The sequence below is a fragment of the Aythya marila genome (assembly GCF_965140915.1).
Source record: "Aythya marila genome assembly, chromosome: 4".
NCBI lineage: Eukaryota > Metazoa > Chordata > Aves > Anseriformes > Anatidae > Aythya > Aythya marila.
The window spans coordinates 14098302-14122447 of NC_139045.1; the positions used below are offsets into that span (position 1 = coordinate 14098302).

At 41.7% G+C, this 24146-nt stretch overlaps 1 protein-coding gene across 6 annotated transcripts in view; it reads right to left on the minus strand.

Moving 5' to 3' along the window:
* The window catches only part of TECRL (trans-2,3-enoyl-CoA reductase like), a 64792-nt gene that overhangs the window by 6696 nt on the left and 33950 nt on the right, over positions 1-24146 (minus strand). For 3 of the 6 annotated variants that reach the window (XR_014317451.1, XM_082759792.1, XM_082759790.1), the window contains exons 4-11: positions 23447-23550; positions 12122-12237; positions 9751-9856; positions 7961-8033; positions 6561-6604; positions 3375-3432; positions 1994-2079; positions 1543-1588 (exon numbers count right to left, since the gene is read on the minus strand). Coding sequence is in view for 5 of the 6 variants with exons in the window: in XM_082759792.1 (XP_082615918.1) it covers positions 1543-1588; positions 1994-2079; positions 3375-3432; positions 6561-6604; positions 7961-8033; positions 9751-9856; positions 12122-12237; positions 23447-23550 (633 nt within the window). In the remaining variant the exon portion in view is untranslated. The remainder of the gene's footprint in view (positions 1-1542; positions 1589-1993; positions 2080-3374; positions 3433-6560; positions 6605-7960; positions 8034-9750; positions 9857-12121; positions 12238-23446; positions 23551-24146) is intronic. The other 3 variants (XM_082759794.1, XM_082759793.1, XM_082759791.1) reach the window with 2 other exon arrangements.

The following is a 24146-nucleotide window of genomic DNA, read 5'->3' on the forward strand; positions in this document are numbered from 1 at the left end:
GAAGTCTCTTCTGTGGGCAGAGACAAGTTAACCCTGCCCTCGTTCTCAGCCTTGCAGTGGCTGTGATAACGTGTCCTGAGGCTCACAGCTGCCATGTCAGAACGTGTGCAGAAGATGTTCACATCTTCTAGAGACACCCTGAAACACCTCTGGCCTCATCATAAATCACGGCCTCCTTGGGCCTCATGCAGTCGCGGCACAGAATTCTCTGTGACCACGCACCGACTATTTCTCTGATTTGCTTCTGGCCTATAACACTTCTTCATTTTTACCCTCAGCCTCCAACCGCAACAGGGAGCTGTGCTGTAACGTCTTGTTGTACAGCTGGACCCTGGAGCAAGCAGACAGCCACAGATGAAGCTGTCCAGAAGTGAGGTCTCACAAAAGCCTCAGTGTAGATGCATTGGCCCCTGCTGTGGTCATCAAGGCTCAGTAAGAGGTCTTTTAGGTTCCCGTTCTTTCAGGCTGAGAGGTAAAGAATGTTTTCCTTTTTTTTTTTTCTTTTTTTTTTCTCTCCAAATTCAGTACCCGTTTTCTCCCTTAAAATGAGCTGGGGGATCAGATTCATCTGGCATCTGGCCAAGTTATGTTTGGGACAGTCACTGAAAGGATGTGCACACAGCATCCTTTGCTGTTTTCTGCCCCCAGGAATGCAGCCCTACAATGCCCCTGAACTTTCAGATCATTTCCATACCTGGACCTGTAGCACAAAAAAATGTTTTATCTTTCAAGCAAAATTAAAAGTTTTATTTTTATTTTGTCATGATGGAGTTTAAGCTGCTTCTGAAATCCCTTCCTTTTTCATTTGTAAACCACGTGGGGCTACTTTTTGCAAGTAATTTTTATTGTTTTCTGTTTTGGAATGGCAAGATAATTAAAAAGTGAATGTTCTGGAGAGCTCAGTCCCAGGGAGTTCAGTCCCAGGGACCATATTTGTACGGGTATTTAGGGCTCTAAGGATTCAGGAAAATACTGAGCAAGATCTGCAAACACTGCTAAGCAGGTTGATATTAGGAGCTGGGTGCCTGATAAAAGCAAGTGGGAAAATCCTGGCACCTTTGTGTGTCTTTGCTCATTGGAACTACTCAGCATGATGATCCTTAAGGGTCCCTTCCAACTCAGGATATTCTATGATTCTATGTCTTTTTAGCTCTTCCTATTAAAAGTATCACTCCAGGTTTACAGTGAAAAGAAAGTTCCCTGTATCATGTTTGACTACAAATGAAAAAAAAATATGTATTTTTAAATTAAATTTCAAAGTTAATTTTCACTGTGAAAAGTGAAGAAACAATAATACTTCACAAAAAAAAAAAAAAAAAAAAAACAGGTTTAGATCCAAAGAAGCTGACTGGGGGTGTCTCAGTAGTGTTTGTGCCCCCCACAACTTTCTGAGGGTAGCGCCTTGAAGGTTTGTACAGTCATGTCACTGGGGAGATTTGATGACAGTATTTTGTGTGCTATAAATTTGGGGCACTTTTTAATTTTACAGAATTCACCTCCACAAACAATTTCAGAGCTCTCTCTGCTCTATTTCAAACTTACCTGGCAGTGTTTGTGTCATCACCGTGAAACTAATCCAAGAGCCAACCTGTCGCAAAGGTAAAGGCATTGTTATTTGTATGCACAAAACAGAAGGGAAAATCTTCACAAGAAGAGTCTAACACTTTGCACTGGAGAGAGAAGGGGAAAAACAGCTAGAAAGGGGCCACCCGGTGTGCTGTGTGAGGGTGAAGAGATGGGGGTAAATCATTTGGTTGCTGGGGACTCTGCAATGGAGGAGAATATATTCAAAAGTCATGCTACACATGTGAGGGAAGAGAAGGGCTGGTGGAGAAACATTTGTGGGAGCAAGGAGACTCTGAAACAAAAAATATAATGCTTGATGTATAGGGAGATGTGTGGAGGAGCTGCAGACTTGCTGTGGACACAGGCTGAAAGTTTTACAGGACCTTACAACCCGCCCTTAGCAAAGAAACAGGAGAAAGTCACGTACCTCATATGTATAGTTGGGACAGGATACCAGCAAGAAGAGCCATGTGAAGGGGTTGTAGGTTGGACTTGGAAAACAGGCTTTACTTCCTTTATAAAAGAGGGAAAAGAAAAAAGAAAAAGACAAGCCCGTGGTTTTATTACAGGGAGGGGAACAAGGCCCTATAACAAGCTAACTATGTGACAAGGGTCACTTTGGTCAATGCTTCCAAAGTATAGCTATAGTCTGGAAATTTTGTGAAATCTTTGAGACAGCAAAGCTGCATTTATCCCAGTGAGAACACTGCTTAGCAAGCCACGTATCCGTTTGTACAGGAAAGGTTTGGCATGTCCAAAGGATAAGACCTTTGTTCAGAGGAAAAGAGAAACGAGTAGTTTAATGTGTACTAGCCAGCAGGAGAGTGCTAAGGGCACTCTTCTGGGATAGAAAGGACGCAGATGTATCTTACTCAGCCTGACTCCTGGCCATGAACCTGTCCCCTCTTGCATCCTCATCCTTCGTTCCTGAGCAGAACAGGAAAACAACTCCAGAGCTAACAGCACGACTCTCCGCAGCCACTGATAACGCTCATATAAATTGCGACATTTCACTTTTCGAGTTATCGCAACAGTTCTGTCTTTAATACTTGTAGGCACTGAGGATGCTTAAAAAAAAATGATTTTGCTGCTTTTAAACTGCTTTAGACTCCTTGCAATAAACAACATAAGCACCTGCCTAACCACAGTACATCAAAAGCTTTCTGGAACAGAAGAAACTGACTTCAGTGTGTGAAGTTGATTGTACCATGGTGAAGTATTTTCTTGAGCAGGATGCTATTGTGGGAAATTACACCATTATTATCTGAAAATATATTTTATTTTCTAGTGTATCCAGTATATATAGGTTTTGTTCGCAAGGTATAAAAGATCCTGAACGAAAAACATACCTGAAGCAGCCTTTAAAAGCATACACATGCACACTTAGATAGATGTCTGTGTAAGTATTCATGATTTTATCGTGTGTTTGTACGTATGTGGATGTGTATCTGTGCATGAGATGGGTATATCTAAAACCCCAGCAATTTCACTTTTAAAATTTTGAAACTGATTTACAATTGAATTCTCTGTTGTCAACAGGATGCTTTAGAGGAATTCCATGCTTAAATTCACACTTAAATTGTAGGTGTGTATAATTAAGATAAATTTGCTACAAGTTTTAGAACAACAACAAGTGTTGTTAATATTTCCTTGTCATCACATTTATTTTGAGCACATCATACTGATGGCAAGGTACCTACTTAATCTTTCTTTATTCCATGCTCGTAGATACATAAATTATTATATACCAGCAGAAGATGGATGGGTTAAGCACACTTCAGTCTTAAACAGACAAATATGAAACAGACCTGAGTGATTTTGGTGAGCTAACGCTACGTTGATAAAGTGATTTCCAGCTTCACACATCTGCAAGACATTAAAAACATCTTTTCAGTTGTATGCCTAAAATGCTAGCTGTGTTACAGTGCATAACCAGAGTCCCCCCCATCCTCTACAGCTTTGTCTCTGTCTCCAAAATATACTCTGGAAGGACTTCCACAGCCACCCTATGGGAGTGGATAATGGATAATAATCAGGAATTTAAAAGTAAAGGGAGCCAACATTATTCCTTGTTCTGCTACTCTCTGCTTATGCCATTTCCAGCCTAACCAAATTCTCACACTTGATATTTAATATTTAGTTGGTTAAAATCTTTAGAAGAGGCACCAGGTCTCCCTGTTTGGTTACATAGCATGTAGAACAAGGTGGCTTCAGGTTTGTCTGGAGAAGAAAACCAAGTAAATCAGTAGAACAACCTCATTTTGTATTTTTCATTTTTCCCTTGTTTTATGAAGAAAATCAAAATGGTAGTAGACATTTCAATCTCGGACTGAACTTTTTTATCCAGTTCTGGGTTTGAAGACCGATTTCTCCTCTCACACTGAAAAAATGCAGTGTTAAAAAGTTATGTTTTAGTGTATTGTTTATCACTCTTTTTTTTTTTTTAAGCTGGCAAAAATCAAGAAATTAGAATAATAAGGAGGAAGACTGCTAAAAGCTAGAGACATTAAAAGTGTAAAGTCACAAAATTAATACAGAAAAAAAGTGAAATATGATTTTTTAGGCCAATTATGAAAAAGGCAGCCATAACAAACTTCAATGAAAGCTAACTGAAAGAAATACAGAAGTTAATTTTGTACTGAAATGTGCCATTACCTGAAAGAACATTGCAGATAGCATTGCTGAAGAATTTTCCTCTTTTTGGCAGAGAGATTTCTGTGTTTTTTGTTAGGAAAGTTGAAATCAGTTCTCCTACTAGCAAAGCTGTTATTCTGCATGGATAGGTAGTCATGGGTCAAATCCTGCAGTCCTTTTATTTTGTTTTAATTACAACTACCTAGCTGTCATCTATCATAAACACCAGATGTAAAACATTAAATAGGCAGAAAAGGAAATTCTACTATAAAACATTATATCAGGAGCTGTAATTTTAGCCACAGCATTAGAAGTGCATTTAATTTAGGTGCTTCTGATTACAAACTAGGAACATGATTGTTTCCGTTTACAATTGCTTCAAAGAAAAAAGAAAAATGTTTAAAAGTTTAAAGAGTTTTTGTGAAACACTGCACAGATTGAAAGATGTGCTACCTATATCACTGTGGAGAAAAACAGATTTATACACTATAGATAACACGTAGTAATTCTATAATCGATTGTAAGTTAAAGCAGGGAAAGGGCATTTCTGCTGGGATTCTCTCTGGATCACCTTTGGCTCTGCAGCTGCATTCAGCTAGTAAGTAGCTCTTATGTCACTCTTTAGAAACGTGGCTGGTAATGCTCTAAATTGAAAAGTACTGCTAAACGTAAGCCAGTCTTCAGAAATATAAAAAGTGGGGCAGTGGAGAAGTGCAGACAGAAGCCTTAGCATCTTTATGAGGCTGAACTGTTGAAGTCTACATCCTGTTTCCCCTCTTTGCATTCCACGTGTACCCTGGAAGATAACCATCCCTGCACAGCTTTGAGCAATTTCTCTAAATAGGAAAATCTTTCAGAAGGGCCTGCTGACACTCTTCAAATTACTCTGTACTGTTGTTTACAGCAGCTATGGATGCATACACTTAAATCAGGATATGTACTAAAGACAAGTCCTTAAAGAGAAAAAATAAGCCTTACAAATATTTTATTCATATGTTTAAGAACCTTGTGAAAACAGCTTCAAATCATTTACTTTTGTATGTTGCTGTTTTAAGTTGTCAGAGAATCTGCCAGCACGAGGTCTGAAAGAGAAAAGTTTTGAGTTTCCTTGGGTATGAATTCCTCTAAAGAGCTGTAGGAATTCAGACCACAGATCTTCTGATGCAGAGCTCGAGCGGATGGCTGTATTGTGCAGCAAACATCCACAACAGGGCTCTTGGCTTGCCTTGATGGCACCCTTTTCCATGAAAGTTATAGCAGAGCATGTCACAAGAATGTTTCATTTAGATATCTGCTCCTTTGCAGAGATCTTGTCAAGGGCTAGTTTTACTGGGAACTAGTTTGCTTGGTTTCAAGTAATCCCTGAGCTTCGGAAGGGTGCAGACGGTCAGGCTCTGGGTGCACCACTGCCCACCACAGCCTCCTGGCACCACACTATGGGACTATTGCTTCCAGCTGCACAGCCCCATGAAGTAAGCCTCTTCATGTGAGGGTTTTGCATGTCTTTGCTGTGCCTTATTTGGGCAGGAAAAGCTGAGGACTGCATGGCCAACCCCAGAGATGAGCACTGCCAAAACTGTGATCTTTAAGGGTTCTGATTTACAGAAGCATTTAAATTTCACACAGGAGCTGTTTGAGTGCTTTTCAGAATAGTGTTTGTCTGAAGGACAAGATATATTGCTTTCTTCTCTTACTATTGTATTTCTGGAAATTGATCTGCAACTGATTTTCAAAGAGGCTGGCTGCTTCAGTTACCCATGCTTGCTTGGGTAAGTTAATACTCAGCCATTCCAGCTGCAATGCCAACAGAAGATGGAAGAGAATACACATTTTCATGTCAGAATTTCTTATCTTACTGAGCCTCTGCCCTAGGATATAGTTATGTTCATTGAAACATCAGGTTCAGCAGTCACCTGTGGGTGCAACTATGCATTTTCCTCTCTTCCCAGCAAAGACTATTTTGACTCTCCGTCTAATTTGCAAGGTTTTATATCTCTCAGGAGATTTTTTTTAATTTTTTTTTTAACCTGTGTTGAATAGCCTGTTTGAAATACATCCTCAGAATGATCCAGGTGAATTGTTTCTTACAAATACTTGCACGGCTGTGAGTAGTAATAATCCTGATGTAGTCCTCACAGCTTGCAGATGCAGTGCATTACATTAAGCTCTGTATAGGCACGTAATACGAGGAGACCTCCTGGCCCAGAAACCTTGGTAGATTATCACTAAATCCAGTCAAATGACACAGGACTGGGAGAGTGGACATATATACACACACGCATAGCAGCATTACTGCATTTTGCTAAATCATGAATTGTTCCTATTACACAATCATTAATATATATATTTTCTGTACTTACCAGAAAACCAAGGGCAGCAAGAGACACTTGTCTATGGCCAAATGCTAGAAAATAGAATGAAATGATAAATTGCGTTTTACAGTATGCACATGGTTTGCTATGGGTGAAATTAATCTAGTGCTGAGGAGCAGAAATACTTCTTTCCTGACAGGCTCTGCAAGAAGGAGTGGATATTATCACGCAGTATGAAGACAATGCAAATAGCAAAGGCACTCTAGAAATGCCAGTCTTTCCACCACTGATCTCAAGGCGGTTTTCACCTAACTTTTCCTATCATTTGTCAGCTTCACTCATCCAAGTACTTTGTCAAAACAGTTGGTGGTTATAATCCTTGGAAAGGCAAGGGGAGGAACAAAGTGAACATCAGTGGGAGAACCAGGCTGGCGGTTACATCTTTATCCCTATGTTTTGTCCACAGACCCTTCTATCTACTTGAGCAGAGAACCCAGGACATAAGCTAGACATTATTTTTTTGAGTAGTGAGGCTTTACTGTATCTGCTTCACAGTCTCACCATACAAGAGGTGTATTTATCCTTCACATTTTTTACCTGCCCTTCACCTGCCATCTCCTTTTCGCTATCGTCCCCAGACCACTCTAGTGCAGTACCATGTTCATCTCCAAAGTTACAGTTTTCCTGTAAACCGTGGTCATGGCTGAGGGCCATAAACCATATGTACGTCCCTCACTTCACTGACCAAGCCTCATCCAGCCTTTACTTCTGCGAATGTTTTTTCTCTGGCTGGTGCATGGCTCTGTTTGCCAAGGGCATATGCGAAAGCTCCTGCCCAGAATGGGCAGCACATGTCAACAGCTGAGTATGTAGCTGCTAAGCAGATGTTCTTCATGGGCCCTTTGTCAGCCTGGTCTGATTTACCACTCCTGCATTCCCTTCTCTAACTATCTGCTCGGCTTTCCTTACCTGTCGCCAAAATAACCATCTTCAGATGTGGCTGTGGAGGTCACCTTCTCCTACATCCAAAATAACTCTATCTAGCTAACTGTGCCAGAGGGCTGGTGATCTCCAGCGTTGACCCGTTATATAATTGTCATTTTATGGCATAAAGGAATAAACACAGCTTCTGGCTTCAAGCTGCATCTTGAGCAAAGAGTTTTCCCTATAAATAAAGTTGTACCTACTGATGGAATGGCCCAGACTGATAAAAATGGTGTCTCAGAAGGTTTCAGTCTTGTTTGCAGCATTACTGCCTTGCACATTAGCTATCAGGGACCCAAGAGGAGTGTCACCTGCACACCAACCTTCCTTCTGCCAGTCTCTGTCCAGGTTAGTCATGTCATCTGATGTGAGAACCAAAACATCTACCGATTTTGGGGGATTTAAGGTTGCACCCCAAAAACTAAATAAAACAAAGGTAAATTTTGCACTCTACTTATACATACATGGTGGCGTATATCGCGGATGGTTGATGTAGTATGCGATCCAAGAAGTGAATCCCCAGTAAAAGGCACAGCCCTGGAATGGACAAAAAATACTTTTTTTTTTTTTTGTTAGAAAGGATGCAAAGCAAGTGTGAACTGCAACTATAAATTCTCATAAGTGCAAAACCCAGATGACTACTGAAAGACTTTGCAGTGGCTTTGTGAGTTACAGAATATAGATCTTTTAAGATGTTATGAAGCCACTAAAAATAAATAAATAAATAAATAAATAAATAGAAAAGGATGCACAGTGCAGATTTTTCATTGTTGAATGTTTTTCATTCCTGTTGTAGGGACTGACATTTGTTTTCTTCTTATTATTTGATTCCAGCACTGAAGGGCACGTTTCTCTGAGTTGAACTATTAAAAGCCTGCGGCTGGTTAAAACAGTTGAGCTGTGACAATACCTTAAATTCAGTATTTCCAGGCAAGATAGAGCTAGCCAAACAGAACGCTAAAGCAGCTGAGATAATAAAGGGCACATCCAAATAGGCCTGTTTTAAACCTGGTGAAAAAAGGCCCTCGGTGCCTTTAAGCTATGTACTGCACCTATCACCATAGATTCAGCCTGGCTCCATCCATTTGTGAAAAGCCAGCACCCCAGCTACCTTTGCTCGGTGACCAAAGCCATGGGTTTGGAAAAGCTCAAGCAGAGATAATTTCATTGTGTTCCTGCCCTTCTTAAGGGTCATTGCTCCCATCCTCTGTACAAGGAAAAAACCCAAACTCACCAGCCAGCCAGCTGAAAAGACTGTGGAGGCTGGATAAAGCCTTTCTACGTGTCAAAGTTAAAGGTCCCACACTTCGTACCTTCTCAGGTAGTGTGCTGGCACTGGCTACAGCCCCATCCCAAAGCAGGGCAGCAAGTCAGACTCTTCTCAACCTTTCCATACAATGCCACTCTGGTGCATGTGCCACAGACGTGAGGGGACAACAGTTACTGTGGGTCTTTAACTCCCACATGCATGGATCACTGTAGAAATGGCACTCTGGCTCCTAAGCCAAATAGGTGCTGTAGCTTATATTCCTTTTTATTTTTCAAAAACGTGTATTGTAACACAGCATCTCTAGTTGTGCATATCTTCTTAGCTCCTTTCTGACTCCGAAATGGAGATATCCTGACCGTATGTTTATCTTCTTCACAGAAATGTTAAATGTCTTGCAAAACTTTGCAAGAGAGGCTCGACAGAGAGTGGGGTGATGCAAAATGACTGAGTTTCAGTAAGTGAAGTGAAAGGAAGGAGAGCTTATAATGACACATGGCTGAAATTCGGAGGGCTTTTGGGAGACAGAAGACTTTATGTAGCTTTACTGAGGCTTCCATCTATAGAATGAGATATATATATACTTGTATTTTTAATTAGCTTTTAACTTCCTAATGCAACAGCTGTCTCTTGCACTGTATTCCTATTGCACCAAGAAAGTGGACTGTGATTTCTGTCAGCATTGCTAGTTATTGCAGCAGCATATCTCATAATAAAATAGCATTCAGTCTGAAAAATATCCTGGACATGACAATAAGCCCCTTGGGTAGATGAGCCAAAGTGGACACTGACACGCAGGAGCTAAAATGGACATCGATTTCAATTCATGTCCTTGGGGATATGACCCTGAGATTTTTCTCATATTTATATTTTGACTAATCGTAATCGCTGGGGCTAGAAAATAAATATTTTTTTTTTCCTGTCTTCTTCCAAGGACTACTTCAACATGAGGATATTCTCTCTTGCCAAAATAATAAGCACAGTCACCTTTATCATATTTTTCAGAGGAGTGTGCCCTCCAGAAAACTTGTGAACAAATAACGTCTCCAGAAGATGTCTGATGTAGTGTAAACAATGGCAGAAGCAGGCCAAGCTGGAGGGGGAAAAAAAAAAAAAAGGAAATGAAGGTAAGCAAAAGATTTATTTTTATTACTTCACAGTTTAATGTCATGAAAAGAACGAGGACTAATATTCCAAAACTGCAGAGTCACAGTGAAACTGTGGGATTTAAGATTTTGTCTTAATTGAAGCATCTGGAACCAAAGATTAATAGAATCATTTTCAGTGTTATACAAAGTTGCTTTTGTGTTGTAGGGAAGCAGCTTATTTTTACTAGCCTTGAATCAAAAAGAGCTCCTAAAGCTCTGAGTGTGATACACAGCCCTGACAGGACATTAAAACAGGACAGCTGTGTATACAAGCAGACGTCTGCTTTTCCAAAAGACGTCTCCCATGTTTTAAGGCTACCTTAATGCTCCTGTAGGATGTGGCTGACATTTAAAAACATTCTGAATTGCTTCTGAATGGTTTCCTTGTCCTTTGCCAACTCCAGTATCTGCATGGAGGTAGTTTGTATTTCATTTCCTTGTGGACACAAAATGAGATTTTGTTGCAAAGTTAATCCATTCTGATGGCTTTTTTGTTCCCCGTTACAAAGAAATGAGGTAATTGTTGTAGGAATTATTATACTGATTCTCTTTTGAGGAAGATTATGAAACAATAACAGGCACTGCTGATTTGCTTCAGAAAATGAGTTGCGGCTCATAGAGATTGAGTTTCAAAAACAAATGTCAAGAGTGATTCCTGGTGGCATTTTATCTTGGTTACATTTACCATGCTACCAGAGCCTACCTCACTGCAAACCAATTATAAGGCATAAATGAAAAGTGGCTTTCAGCATGTGAAATCTCAAATACTTCTATTATGCATCTTGTATGGTAGCCAGAGTCAAAGATTAAACAATTTCAAAGTAATTAAACCAGAGAGATTTGAGCTAGGAAAATTTCAAATGATTAACAACTTAACCAAAGGCTAGAGCAAACTTCCAGCTTTGTTGGGAATTTTATAACCGATTTGGCTGATGATGAACCCATTAAGGAGGGGTCACTGGAAGGATTCCACACACCCCTTGCCCATTTAAAAGAAGGTAAAAGTATTTCTGACTTTTCTGTGCCTCCAAAAACTCTCTCTTTTTAAGCATGTGAGCAAAAGAAGGAAGGCAAATGCTTTGCAACTCTGGATTTGAAATCATCTATTCTGTGTTCTTGTTCCCAGCTCCACTAACTCCCTTAATGTCTCTCCACTAACACCCCCAGAATGGGGACAATCAGACTGAATACATGTTCCTTAAATGTGCAAAGTTCCCAGCCTGGTGCACAAACCACCATCCTGTGGAAGGGTCATGGCAGGTGGCAGCAAAGCCAGGAGCCTCTGAGGCACTTATGGTGTTTTGCTGCTTGCTGCTTTCTCATCTGCAGCAGTTCTTGATCACTCACATAATCAGATCTGCTTTGTTTCTTCAAGAGTCTTGCAAAAGGCTCGGGTGTGGCAGGGACTATCATAGGTCCTAAAAAGTTGTCTTGGTCAGCTGTCATCTCTTCGTTTCTTTTTGGTACACTCTTCAGTTCTAGCAGACGAACCAGGCTGCATTTCTTTGTGGTCAGCAACTATTGTATCATAGCTGAGGTGTTTTGTTTTTCTTGTTAGGGGTACTCTTACAGTGATGGAGAGAAACAAAATTGTCAGGTTTGTGCGTCTGTGTGAGCTCCTTTTTTTTTTTCTTTCTGTAGAGCTAGATACAACATGTGCTTTTCACTCTTCCATAGAAGTGGCTAAGCTCTTACTTTTGTTTGCTGTTTGAATTTAATTTCTTAAAACTCTCAAAATTCAAATATGTGGCACATGGCCTTGGAGAACAATTACTCTTTGAAGAGCTTAGCTTCAAAACTAAGGTGAGCACCTAGTTGAAAGCTGGCAGGAGGGCTCCCCATTGTGTGAGAGGGAAGGCACTGTGAAGAGACACCTGAAGAGAGTGGGACACCTGAAGTCTTGTCCTCTCCTCTCTGTCAAGCCTGACTTTGGGTTACTACCCCACGTTCATTATTTTACCTTCTGTTCAGGCTGCGTGGCTAGAGTGCAAACAATTTGGGGCAAATACTGCATTGTGATGCAACTGGAATTGTATTTTCAGCCAGGCTTAGGAGTTCTGCTAAAACTCCAATTTGCTATCGATGAGAGCCATCTGAAATTCTGAACACTGACTCTGGGGACCAGTTTCCAGGACCCTGCCCTGCAAAGCCAGCCACCACCCCTCTGGCTCCCTGTCCTCGAGGACACAGCTCACACAAGTGTCACTTACTGAACCACTGGGTGGCGGAAGTTCTTCGTACTTTCCACTTGATCATAAATAGTTGAGAGGCGAATGTAAAAGAGCAGATATATTAGAAGAGGCCCGGTGTACTCTGTTAGAAAAAACTAGAAATGAAAAAGAAAATAGCCAAATCAGAGTGGGAAATTGTGCCAATAAAGGCATGAGAAAAAGAATAACCCCATCCACAACACCCATTCATCCTTCAAGTGTCATTTCAGCTTCATTTTGAGGATTTAAATGACATATAGGTGTTTTTCTGCTGTCTCTTTAGCAGCGGAGTAAAATCCATCTAGCAAATGAGAAAGCTTTCTGTGCAGAACATTAACCCAATCGTGAAGGTTTTGTGAAAGATGGTCAAAATCACAGTTATCTCCTCTTTCTACTTCTGACTGTGCCATAAGATCCCTATTTTGAATCTAAATACCATTTAAAACGAATGCCCGAAAGCTGAAGGCAGCTTGCATTGCACCAGTGTTTTTTGCAATTATGCAAGGCACTGGTCCAAAGCCAACCAAGCACGACAGAAGGAAACATAGCTTTGAATCCTGGTTGCTAGCAGAGTCATCTGGAAGGGAGGGATCATGGCTTGAAATTTGGCAGTGGGTAGAAGAGCAGGGCCAGCCTGCCTGGTGTACGGTATTCTGAGCCTCTGTTTGCTGTTGAAAAGGGATTGCCCTATTCAGGCATCTCTAGAAGCATCCCATAGTGGGCAAACTGGACAAATAAAGTCAGTCTGTAGAGCAGAAAGCAACAATTTCATCTCTCCTCTGCAACCTCAGGTAGCCTCCAAAGCTGAGAGGAGGGAAGAAGCAGGGGAGGGAAGGGGGACATACAATGCCACGAGCCACTTTCAGGTTTATGTTTTGGCTCTGGTTTGCTACAGTCCTATCGCCTTTTGTCATGGCAGATCATTAAGCTAAAAACAGCTAGAGGAAGTAAAGCATGGTTAGGATGACGTGAGGTCTGGATTTGATCATCCATCTCTGCTGTAATGAAATAGCAGTACAAAAAGTACAGTCCTACATGTTTATGAGGGCCAGTAGCTGGTAAATCACAACTCAAGTGCATAGTATTGCTTAAGGTTTTTAACTAACGGGCTGTTTGGCTTTAAGGTGGCCATTTGCACTGCTGTAGAATTAACTGTAACAGGTAAGTACCCACGGCTTAAGGAAGCAACACTGAATTTAGACTACCTTTCCCAAAAACAGTATTTGGCCCGCACTCTGACCCTCATCTGTTCCTCTTACCTCTCTTCAGAAGAGCTTTGAAACAGAAAGTTTTTCGGGCACAAATACTCTACACGTAGTTTTCCTTGCTTTGGGACCCCTAGTACCGTTTCTTTTCCCCTACTGCAGGAGGAAGCTTTGGAAACAGCAGCCTTTAATAGCAAGACTGTGTCCAAAAGTAAAAAACTTGTGTGTTGTTTAGAGGAGAAATGTCACATTCTTTTTTCCATGTGACGCCACGACATTTGTGGAAAAAATGGAATTTAGACTCTGAATGAGCCCAAGAGCAGTAACGTGTCTGTGTGCATGGAAACGTGAGAGTAAGGAGTGTCTGAGAACCCACATTGCTGTAGAACACACCACAGCCACAGAATTATCAGATTTTTGTGTCAGTAACAGTTGTACTGGTCTATTCCTAGCAGTTTGTGAGCTTATTGTGCTAGGCATTCTGCAAACACTGAGAAAGTGCCTCTGCCATTAGAACCTAGTGCACTAAATATAGGCAATGATAGTACAGGAAAGAGATGTATAGATAATATGCTCTGGACAGGTCAGTGAACTGCTTGCTTCAGTGAAGCTTTTTCCCTCAGCCATGGGATGCACCACGAAATATGCCCGTAGCTGCCAGCTTTCATCATCTGCTTAGCGTGAGCACGCAACAAAGCTGCCAGGAAAAGACTGGCAGGACTTAGCACCAGGTTGTGGTTACTTGTCATTGCCCCAAGCGTCCCCTCCTCACCCCCTGTCTGATTTCAGGTGCTGAAAGGAAGAGGAGAGCTTCAGCATTTATTAAAAATAAATAAATAAATCCAGCCAAGGCTACAGGCAGCTGAATTCAGGTGGCCGGATAAGGTGATTTTGATATAGGAAGGGGGATGTGGGGCCACCCCTCAAGCAACCCAGAGAAGCAGCTGCCACGCTGACAGCACCGACAGCAGCTCCCAGGCTGGAGTGTTTTGGAGCTGAGCAGCATCAGCATGCTCGAGGTGCTGTGCAGGCCAGGGACAGCGTCCTGCCTCGTCTGTGTGCCCGTCACATCTCACACAAAGCGCTAATCACCCGTGCAGAGGCATGCACTCTGAGATTTGCAATCAAAGTAGGTATTGTCTAGTAGGCAGGACTGTATTTGCCTTTGTCATGACTGCTTCACATTTCTGGCTTGTAGCTACGATTGGTAGCGTTCAATTTTAGAAGATGAGTTTCAGTTTTACTGCTGTGGAGTATTTTCTTTTTGACACTTTGGGTGAGTTTCGGTCTGTTTCCCTCTGCTCCATCTCCCGTGATCCAATTTCTGCTCTCCTTCTCTGCCCTATTGGTTGTAAATTCACCAGAAGTGAGAAGCGAGTTCCAGAGAAACTCTGCTACAGAGCTCCCTGGTTCAAGCAGGAGGAAGAGAAAGTGGTCTTCAATTAACACAAAACTGCAATCAGTTCGAACCAAAGGCAATCAAAGACAAGCACTATTATTTTTCTGTTGATTTTCAATAAATAGATGCAGCTAAGCCTACCTAGTATTTTCATAACTGGGCTTGCAGGTTGTTAGTTGTATGTTAAGGATCAGTCAAGCTATTATTCTCAGAGATTCTCAAAACCCTGAAAAATTACTAAGATACTAGTTTTTGCTGACAAATCCTGAAAAAAATATTAAATTTTAAACATTAAAAAAAAAAAAAAAAAAGATAACATTGTAACTTGTGGTTTCTGGGGGAAAAGAAAAAAAAAAAAAGACAAAAAAAAGGGATGATTTAAAACATACAGCGTGTATGCTCTGCAGAAATTGCCAAAACAGCCAATATTCAGAAGAAAATTACTTTTTCTTTATCATCTCATGGGCCTGCCTAGATTATTTTGATATATTTGGTGCAGCCAGATATGGTAGTCCATAATAAACACAAAGATCTTTTCCTGGTGGAGCATTACATCTCTATTACATAGCTCAACAGAATTTAATTCATCATTAACCCCCTGAAGAAATAGAATAGGCGACTGCCTTTTTTTTTTTTCCCCACAGCTGCACACTCTGTATGTCATATTTCATACCATGCACAGTGTCCATTTCTCTTATCTTCCTTCTTTCAAGTGTCTGGCTTTACATACTTTGGTTACCTCTTACTCAGTGGCACAGGTAAAGTGCTGCTCTTGAATCAAGACTCTCCCAGGCATGAGCTCCATGCAGGGTGCTGAACCCAAGCTTTTGTAATCACCTTAGTTTTCAGGACCTTGGGAACCCGATTCAGTAATACCTAAACGGGAAGCATCTACTAATAAACAATTGAAATATGGTGAAAGAAAGCCAACATGAGCCTCCAACCTTGTCTCCTAGAGTTGATGAGAGAACTGGGAAAGCAATACGAAATAACTCCTTTCCAGACAGCAAAGTATCTCATCCTACATAAGCAGGATGGTACCTGCTTCCCTAGAGTTTCCAAAGGCCATTTTTTAAAAAATTTCCCAATTTAAAAAAAAAAAAAAATTTTTTTTTAAAAATCCTTTGTTCAGGTTATTATGCCAGTAACACCTAGCTAAACTAAGTAACAGCCAGGTCAAGAATTATAATCCCAGACCTGATGAGGCAAAGGATCTGTTTAGGGAGAGCTGAATGCAGCAGAGGTGAAAGGAGGTGTTTGAAGTGTTTCACTCCCTGTAACGCAGAGGGAATGCGAGGTGAATTTCCTGGCTGGTAGGGACAGCTGGCGCAGTGCCTGACACCATCCCAACAGGACCACTGCAGGCGATGGAAGGATTTCTGATGTGAGCTCATAGGACTGCATGTACAGCTTGGGAAAAGGCAGAAAAGGGCAAAAGGAAGCTATAAATAGAGGGGATGGACTGGAAGGAGCCTGAAAAAAGTCCAGGAGAACCTTTATAAATGAACAGCCCACAGATTAGCAATCTTCACATGAGGGCATCAGCTAATTCCTCTCTGTAATGTTTACAACATGCCCTTTTTGTAATACCATACGGCGCACCCGAGCTGGTATCATGTTGCCTTTTGGCATAGTCTCACATTATCTCATTTATGACAAGCTGGAGAGTGGAGCTGAGGAAAGGCTGTACAGCCTTGTCCACGCTGATCCCTTCCCGCAGCCTTTTCCATGCCATGTAGGGGCAGTTTCCCAGTTGGTCAGTGCTGGTTGCAATGGTTTCTCTCCCAGTGCCAATGGGATGTCTGGGTTCAAGCAGGGGAAGCGTTGGCTGTGATGTGAGGGCAATACCTGCAGCCAGGACAAGGATTTGGGGACACTGCCTGAAACTCTGAGCACAGCAGGAGATAAAAAAAAAAAAAAAAATCATGTGTGTCCTGGGTAACTTTGATGGAAAAACAGCTGCAGGATATAAATTATCTAACAGACGGAGCCGAGTTTCTCTGATAAATGTGAGACAAAGGCATTAGATGCAGGTCTGAGCCAGGGTCAGACTGAGACAGTACGTGCCACGTTAGGAGGAGGATCTCCTGATACCAGACAGGCCATTACCATAGGAGGGTGTACACACAGCAGCTGGGATTTCTGAGGAACCCACAAGAAACAGGCAACTGAATCCCCCCCAAGTCCCCACATCACATTAAACTTCACATCTAAACTCTCTTAGACTCTTTTTACAATCCCAGCCCAAAGTATGCTTGAGCTAATGATCATTAAAGAACTTTATTATTTCTGGACTAATTTCTACTTCATGTGCTCTGGTACCTCATTAAAGGTCGTATAGTTACCTGGGGATGATAATGGCATCGTTTTAGCAGCGTCTTTAAATCTTCACCTTTTAAAAAGTGTTGTATTTTCCTGTCTGCAGAAATCCTTGGCAGCAGCAGTTTTGCATCAGGTAGTAAAATTATTAAGGGCTTTTTGAATATTCAATGATTTTTCGTCCAGTTTTCATGGCACTGGACGACCCATTCTACAGGATCTGAACGGTGCAAACAGAGGCACCTGAAACTCTCCTTGTCCGGGCAGATTTTACAGTGACTCAGTATTTAGGAGTATTTAAGGTTTCATTGCAGTATTTACTGCAAATACCAGAGATAGGATGGATTTGTTGGAGGGTTTTACAGGCAAATTGCAGCTGATGCAGGAGCTGGAGAGAGAACAGCGATACACGCTGCTTCTTCCTGAGCCAGGCCTTTGTTTCCTCTGGGGAAAGAGGCAGAGGAAATCACGGCTTCCTCCCATCTCTTCTCCTGAGTCTGTCTGAAACATCCAGCAGGGCACAAGACAGCTTCATACCCTGCACAAAATTCTTCCCTGAGAGCATGTGGCTTTACAAGTTTCTCCTTAAAATGGAAACTAACAAATGCTCTTTTTAAACACACGTACACATGCACGTTATGTATATTTGTGCCTATATATACTCAGTGAAGCACTCACGTTCTGTGTGTAACCACAGACCTCTATGAATTCAAACTTTCTGCCAAGTCTTTACAAGGCTTCAATAGCATTTTGAGATCTGCTCTATAATCTGCCCCAAAATGCGTATCCGTCATCTGCTATGTAGACACCTAAATGAAATGGTGCTTTTAAACACCTGGCTATTACTAATAACCCCAACCAGCTCTTGCACAGCACTTTTCATCTCGAAGCCTCACAGTACTTTGTAAAGGAGGGAAATACTGTTATTTTCTTGCCACAGAGCTGGAACAGGAGATACATTCAGTCAAGGTCACCCCACAAGGTGGGCAAGGAGCCTCACTTCCAAAATTCTGGGTCACTCTTCTCTTTGTGTTCACCTTACCCACAGTGTAAGGTTGGACCAAACTTCCCCATCCACAATAATTTTGCCAGACTTCTACGTTTTAGAAGGCCTAAAGCTTCTCACAAATATGTGTAAAGATCGACAAATTGTCAATGTCCCTTGTTTTTCTGCATGCACCCAGGACAGGGTCTGTACTTATCAGCACCATACACTGAGTATCCCTTTGCTCCTTTAGTAGCAGAATTGGTTCAAAGTGTGTATAACTGAAAAAAATAAACCAGCTTGCTCTGTTTATGCGTATTGAATTCTCTCTACCTTCACTTTGGACTTTAAGCAGTAAAAACTCCAGGGTATTACTATGAACAGCAATACATGGGTTATGCAGCCTGTGCTCTGCTCAACAGCAGCTAAAACATTAATTTCTCTTAGATATAGTTTTTCTAGTAGCTCCCTAGCTCCCTTTGGCGCCTGAAGAATGGATCTTCTGGCATGGTTCATCACGAGCTGGTGGCATTTGTTGCCGAGACCGGGAGATAAAATTGCAGTGCTGTTTGCCTTACTAGAAACAGAGGCTGAGCAATCCCAATCATCCAGTTGGGCAGCCTCAGCAAAAGAGAGGTCTCCTCTTGCCTTATCAGCTCACTTCACGCTGCCACTGGGCAGTAACAAAGAGCCAAAAGTGTATGTGGCCCAAGGAAAGGCATAAATAATATAAAACTATGGCAAGAAATCAGCCAAATGCAAGCTGTTCTCTCCTGATAACCCTGGAGGTTGCAAACTATTAGACTTAATTAAATGAAAAATAAGACTGATCTTATGTATGTAGTTTGTCTTTGTGAAAGGTTACGGTGTTTTGCGGTGTTTGACTCCGATCAGCTCAAGACTTGGCCAGCTGTACCCCAGCAGAGCAACTCTCACCGTGTGCAATATTGTGTGCTCAAGCAGAAATCTCTGCCAAGTACAAACTGTTAGCTGTAAACCGGAGGTGCTTTGTGTTACCAATAATTATAGTTGGAAAAGTGGCTGTAGAGGAAATAATGACTTTTTTTTTTTTTTTTTTTTTTTTCCTGGAGATCGCCTGTGATCAAATTCTCTATTGATCCAAGAGTTTAAGCAATCAGAAAAGTTTGGGGAAATTTCTTGGCAGTTTGTGCTGTAGTCATTCTTAAGCTGCTCAAGGATTTACACAGAGTCACATGTTCTGTTTCTTGGGCATTGCTGCCAAGTCCTTCAGGCACCCCACACTTCAATTAAATCATTACTCAGTTGGAAGGGTCCTGTCCCGCAACAGCATGTGAATTGGCCCCAAAATACACAAGCTCTAACATGTTTCCAGTGAGAAATACCTTCTCTACCTATACATGCTGCAGATCCTCAGCTCTCTCTCCTACCTTGATCCCAAATTCCTTCCAAAGCAATAATCATATGAGTATTCTTACATTTGCCTTCTTCACACTGACCCACTGGTTTGCTGGGACTCACAGCCCTCCCACTCCTCCAAACTCCTCAGATCCTGTCTTTTTTCTTAAATTTTAATTATCTGTACTACTTATTAAATCCCATGAGGAGGACATAAACGTTTATCAAATTCTCTTCCCCTGTTACTGAGTTAGGGAAAGCATCCTAAGCTTCTCCACTAGAAGCTCAGAGCTGATTTTGGTGTAGAGGAGGCTAAGGAAAGGAGTCTACAGCAGTTTGGCAACCTCTTTTTCAAACCCACCGATATTCATAAATTGCTTCACAGCCCCTCATCCCACAGACTTCATGGGATTACTCCACATTCACAAGACCAACTCCTTGTTCTCAGCAATGGTCACAGCAAACTACTCCTCCCCTATTTATCACCCACCTACGCCCACAGGGCAGAAAAAAAAACAAACATTTTTTACTATGTGAGTAAGAGTAGAGGACCACGCTGCCTTTACCCCCAAGAAAACAGGCACACCTCATTAAAAATATGTAAATATTTTTAATACAATCTTAATCCTACTAAATATGGTTCCTTCTTTTTTTTTTTTTTCAGCCAGCTATATGGTTTATAGTAGCAGAAGTCTATTGAAATGGTAACTGTGCATGCAAATGGGGGGCAGGAAGGGGAGGGCTGTGCAAACACAAAGCAAAAAAACAACCTAAGGAACTAGGATAAGCAAATGGAGCAGTTTTGCTGCCAGCCTCAGTATTTTAAGGCTCCCAAGAGTCAAAGTATTTAAGCAATCCCTAATTTTAACTCAGTTACAAAAAATATTTACTGAAGCACTGTGTTTCAGGATTAATCTTTCTTACAAAATTCACAGACTTGGAGGCATAATATATTTTTCACAGCTCCATGTTGTTTTCGCAGTTCTATTTTGATCCTTCTGGTAGCCTGCCTGGATAGCAACTAGACAACAGAAGCTGATAAATCAGAAGCTGCAATCACTGTTCAAACAGGGAAAACTTTAACTCTGGTCTGAATTTCGGCAGGAAGAATGGCTTTCTTTTTCCTTTTGACTCCAGCAGCTGTACGCGTTTGTAGCAGTAAAATGCCAACCATGTTTCAAAAGTCACATGCTGCATCGCAGTGTATAAAAAGAGGTCTCTATCAAACATGCTTAGGCCCCATATTGGACAGAGATCTAAAATGAAAAGCCATCACCACAGTGGTGGGAATTTCAAGCACCTCTGGGGGTGCAGGCTTTGCAGGGAGCATACAGAAGAGATCTGTACACTCGGCTCTCATTCATCTCTCTGCAGATCAGTCAGCAAACCTCAAGCGTGCCACCCATGTATATCATTGATACTGTATTAGTTCCCAGAGTAAGGGAATTGATAAGGCTTGTGCAGAAGCAAATTAGGTATTTCTGCTAATATTTGTTTTACTAAAAAGAAGACAGATGAAAGGGATAGTTCTAACAACATCTATGATGCAAAGAACGTTTTTGTTTTCTCCCTAAATAGCTTTCTAGAGATGCACCTTGAGGGTCTGAATCCTTCTAAAAGAGCCAAGTGAGGCTGGTTTTATACCCACGTTATCCCAGGAAAGGGCTTCATTCTGGAGAGAGTCAGAGCTTAGTTGCTCCAGCGGAGGACAACCGTAAATCCTTCGCACCATTTTGTCTTTCCTCTCTTCCTCAGAGCAGCTCAGCCTCTGAAACTTGTTGACATTTGGGTAGCCCATCAGGGCTGGGGTGCAACCTGAGCCCAGGGGATGTCTGACCTTTCACAGCACAAACCAAACCTATTTGCACAGCCACCGTGCAACCGTGTTTTCAGAAGGCAGAGGCTGAGAAGGAAGCGTCCTACCAAGTGGCAACACCTAAGAGAGTAGGCAACAGGAGACGACAGGCCCTTGAGTCATCAAGGTGATGTCTGACAAGGACTGTAAATCAGAGACCATACATGCCCCACAAGAGAAAGTGAGGTTTCCTGACTCAGAGATGTATGTTCCTATACATAGGGACCCAAACTGTATTCACTTGGGAATGGACCATGGCATCGCCTTTTCTTTTACAACATGCCTGCAAAAGGGTGCTGCTCCTAGGAGGTGAAAGTGGGTAACCCTTTCCCCTAGCCTCTACCTTTTGAAAAACACGAGCTCCTCTTCTGTGCTTAAATCCCCAAGACTGAAGGACTTGGTGTCCTTCATCCTCAAGTAGGCATCTCAAGTATGATCCCCAGTGAGGTGAAAAGCCCCAGCACACAGACCTCTGTGCTTAGTTTTCCCCCAGCAAGATCCATGCCCAATGCATCATCCCTTGGAGCAACAGCACATCTCCATATGCTCCTGTGCCTATTTTTAGCTTACAGAACTGAATGTGGCCCTTTGTACTTCAGCTATCATTTTGCTGATGAGATAAGAATATTTTTATTCTCTGCCTTGTTTATTTAAATGTCAACCCTTTAAATCATAAGTGTCCCTCCCTGTGTGCATAAATCTGACGGAACAGCAAGGGGGTTTGAATGGGAGCTCTAAGCACAGTAAAAATAGCCGTAAAACTGTACATCCTGTGTGCAAATACATTCTTAATTGCTATTGTTAAAATACAGTCTTTTATGAATTTTTTCCTCTGTTGCTGTAGACTAGCTATAATATAAAATCTCTCCACTGTTTAAACTAAACGATGTGGCCAGGAAGATTTCTCCCACTGAGAATAGAGACGATTTAGCATGTGGAACAGGATGGGGTAAGATGAGTATTCAGAAACTCGTGGAGACAACTTTCTGCACACACAGATCAAATCGTAAAAAAAAATGCCACTGCCTGCACTATCAGTGCCTAGTCATAACTGCACTATTTATAATGGGATATTAAGCTTTAGTTATGTTACTGTCTTAGGCTACATAAACCACCGGGAAAGGAGAGAATAAATAAGGCTCGTGCAGATTACTTAGTTGCAGCAAACAGGAGGCCACGCTACTCACACTTTTTGCTTTTCAGGGAAATTCCACAGTTGTTTTTCCATCAGGGATATTTTAAAATGCTAGAGCAGAGATGGGATGGGAGCAGGGGACACAGGACCTCAACTAGTATTAATTAGTATGGCAGCATGGAAATCAGTGGGACAAAGCCTCAGCCTTGTCAAACACACAGATCTCTGAAGGGGTACAGTCACAGAGTGTGGGCTGCTCTAACTCCACTGAAGTAACCTTCTTGTTACAGCCTGGAGGTTTGGGTCCTGTGCTGGGGCTGGGAAAGACAGATACAGGTCACCTTCTTACTCTTAGGGGTTAAAGCTTCCCAGAGACTGTGCTGCTAGGGGCTACATGCTGACCTGGCTAGTAAGAAATGAATGTGACCTTAAGCAGGACAGATGGATACGTGACTTCATAGTGCTGATCCAGAAGCTGTTTCTTCCCAAAGTCAGAAGCAATTCTGGCAGAAACACCCACCTTGACTGTACTGGTTAATTGAAAAGGAGCTGTGTAATAGCATGTCCATTATATTAAGCAACTTCTAGCAATAGAAGTTAATAAAACCCGTAGTGACCCACTGTAGGACGTTGCTGTAGGACAGTCCCATGCAGTAATTTTCCTGCTTTAGTAACAGGTTCACCAGAAATCCGTATTTTATGTGTTTGTTAATATCATTTCAAAGCTGAGGAGCCTTGCAGCAAATGAATATGTTTGGCTACAGGTCCTGCACGGGCATATAAACCCTGGATAAGTTAAAAATGTTTTTAAAAATTGATCTTTTTTTCCTCAGGCAATATTGCTACGTCCACCTTCTAATCTGTAATTGAATGTTAGAGTTAGCATGTTGATAACTTGGTTTACTACCAATTTAATTTTGTTTTGATTGCTAATATACTAGTTACACTATTTGACATAGGGAAGGGAAGGGTGAGGAAGTTGGAGCAGTTTGATGCTAAAACACAGTGCACACTCAGATGTCATGCTTACTGTTACAAGAACATACTTACTGTAGTCCAACCAACCTGCTGACCCAGGTCTGTAAAATACAGTGTAATGATGGAGGACACTGCAAGGCTTTGAATGTTAACAGAGTCCTTCAGGTAGGGCCCATCTGTAAGGACAAAAAGGGAAGAGCAAATGGCATGAACAGCACGCGTCCTCTCAGTGGATCCTTTCTGCATAACGTGTAGGCTGCCCTGTTAATAGTCAAAGAGTTAAACCATTTTCTTCAATTCGCATTGCACTCTAGCGCCTATGCCTTACGTGTAAAAGGCACAAATTATATTGTGATTTATTTTGGTGACTTGGTCCTTATTCTCCAGGTTAGCAGCTTAGAGCATTTCTGTGGGAATTATTCTTCTCTCTTTTTAACAAAAGCATTAGGCTGCCATGCTGCTGGGCAGCAATGCACAGCAATTGTTATGATGCTATCTCTGTTCATCTGGATCATTAGCGACATGCCATGCAATCACGCAGTTTCACAGATCACTTTTCATTCTGTCTTGCAAGACTAATGGGAAAGTTGATGTTATACAGCCTCTTGGTCACTGATGCCTTTTGATAGTTTTTGCTTGAGTATTTGCATTCTCAGGGTATTTTACAATAGGTTGCACCATCATGATGAATGCAACTTCTTGGGCAAAATCCCCCAGTCCAGGATTTCTTTGTAAACTCTCTGACCTGGGCAGACCATGTGTATCTGAGCAT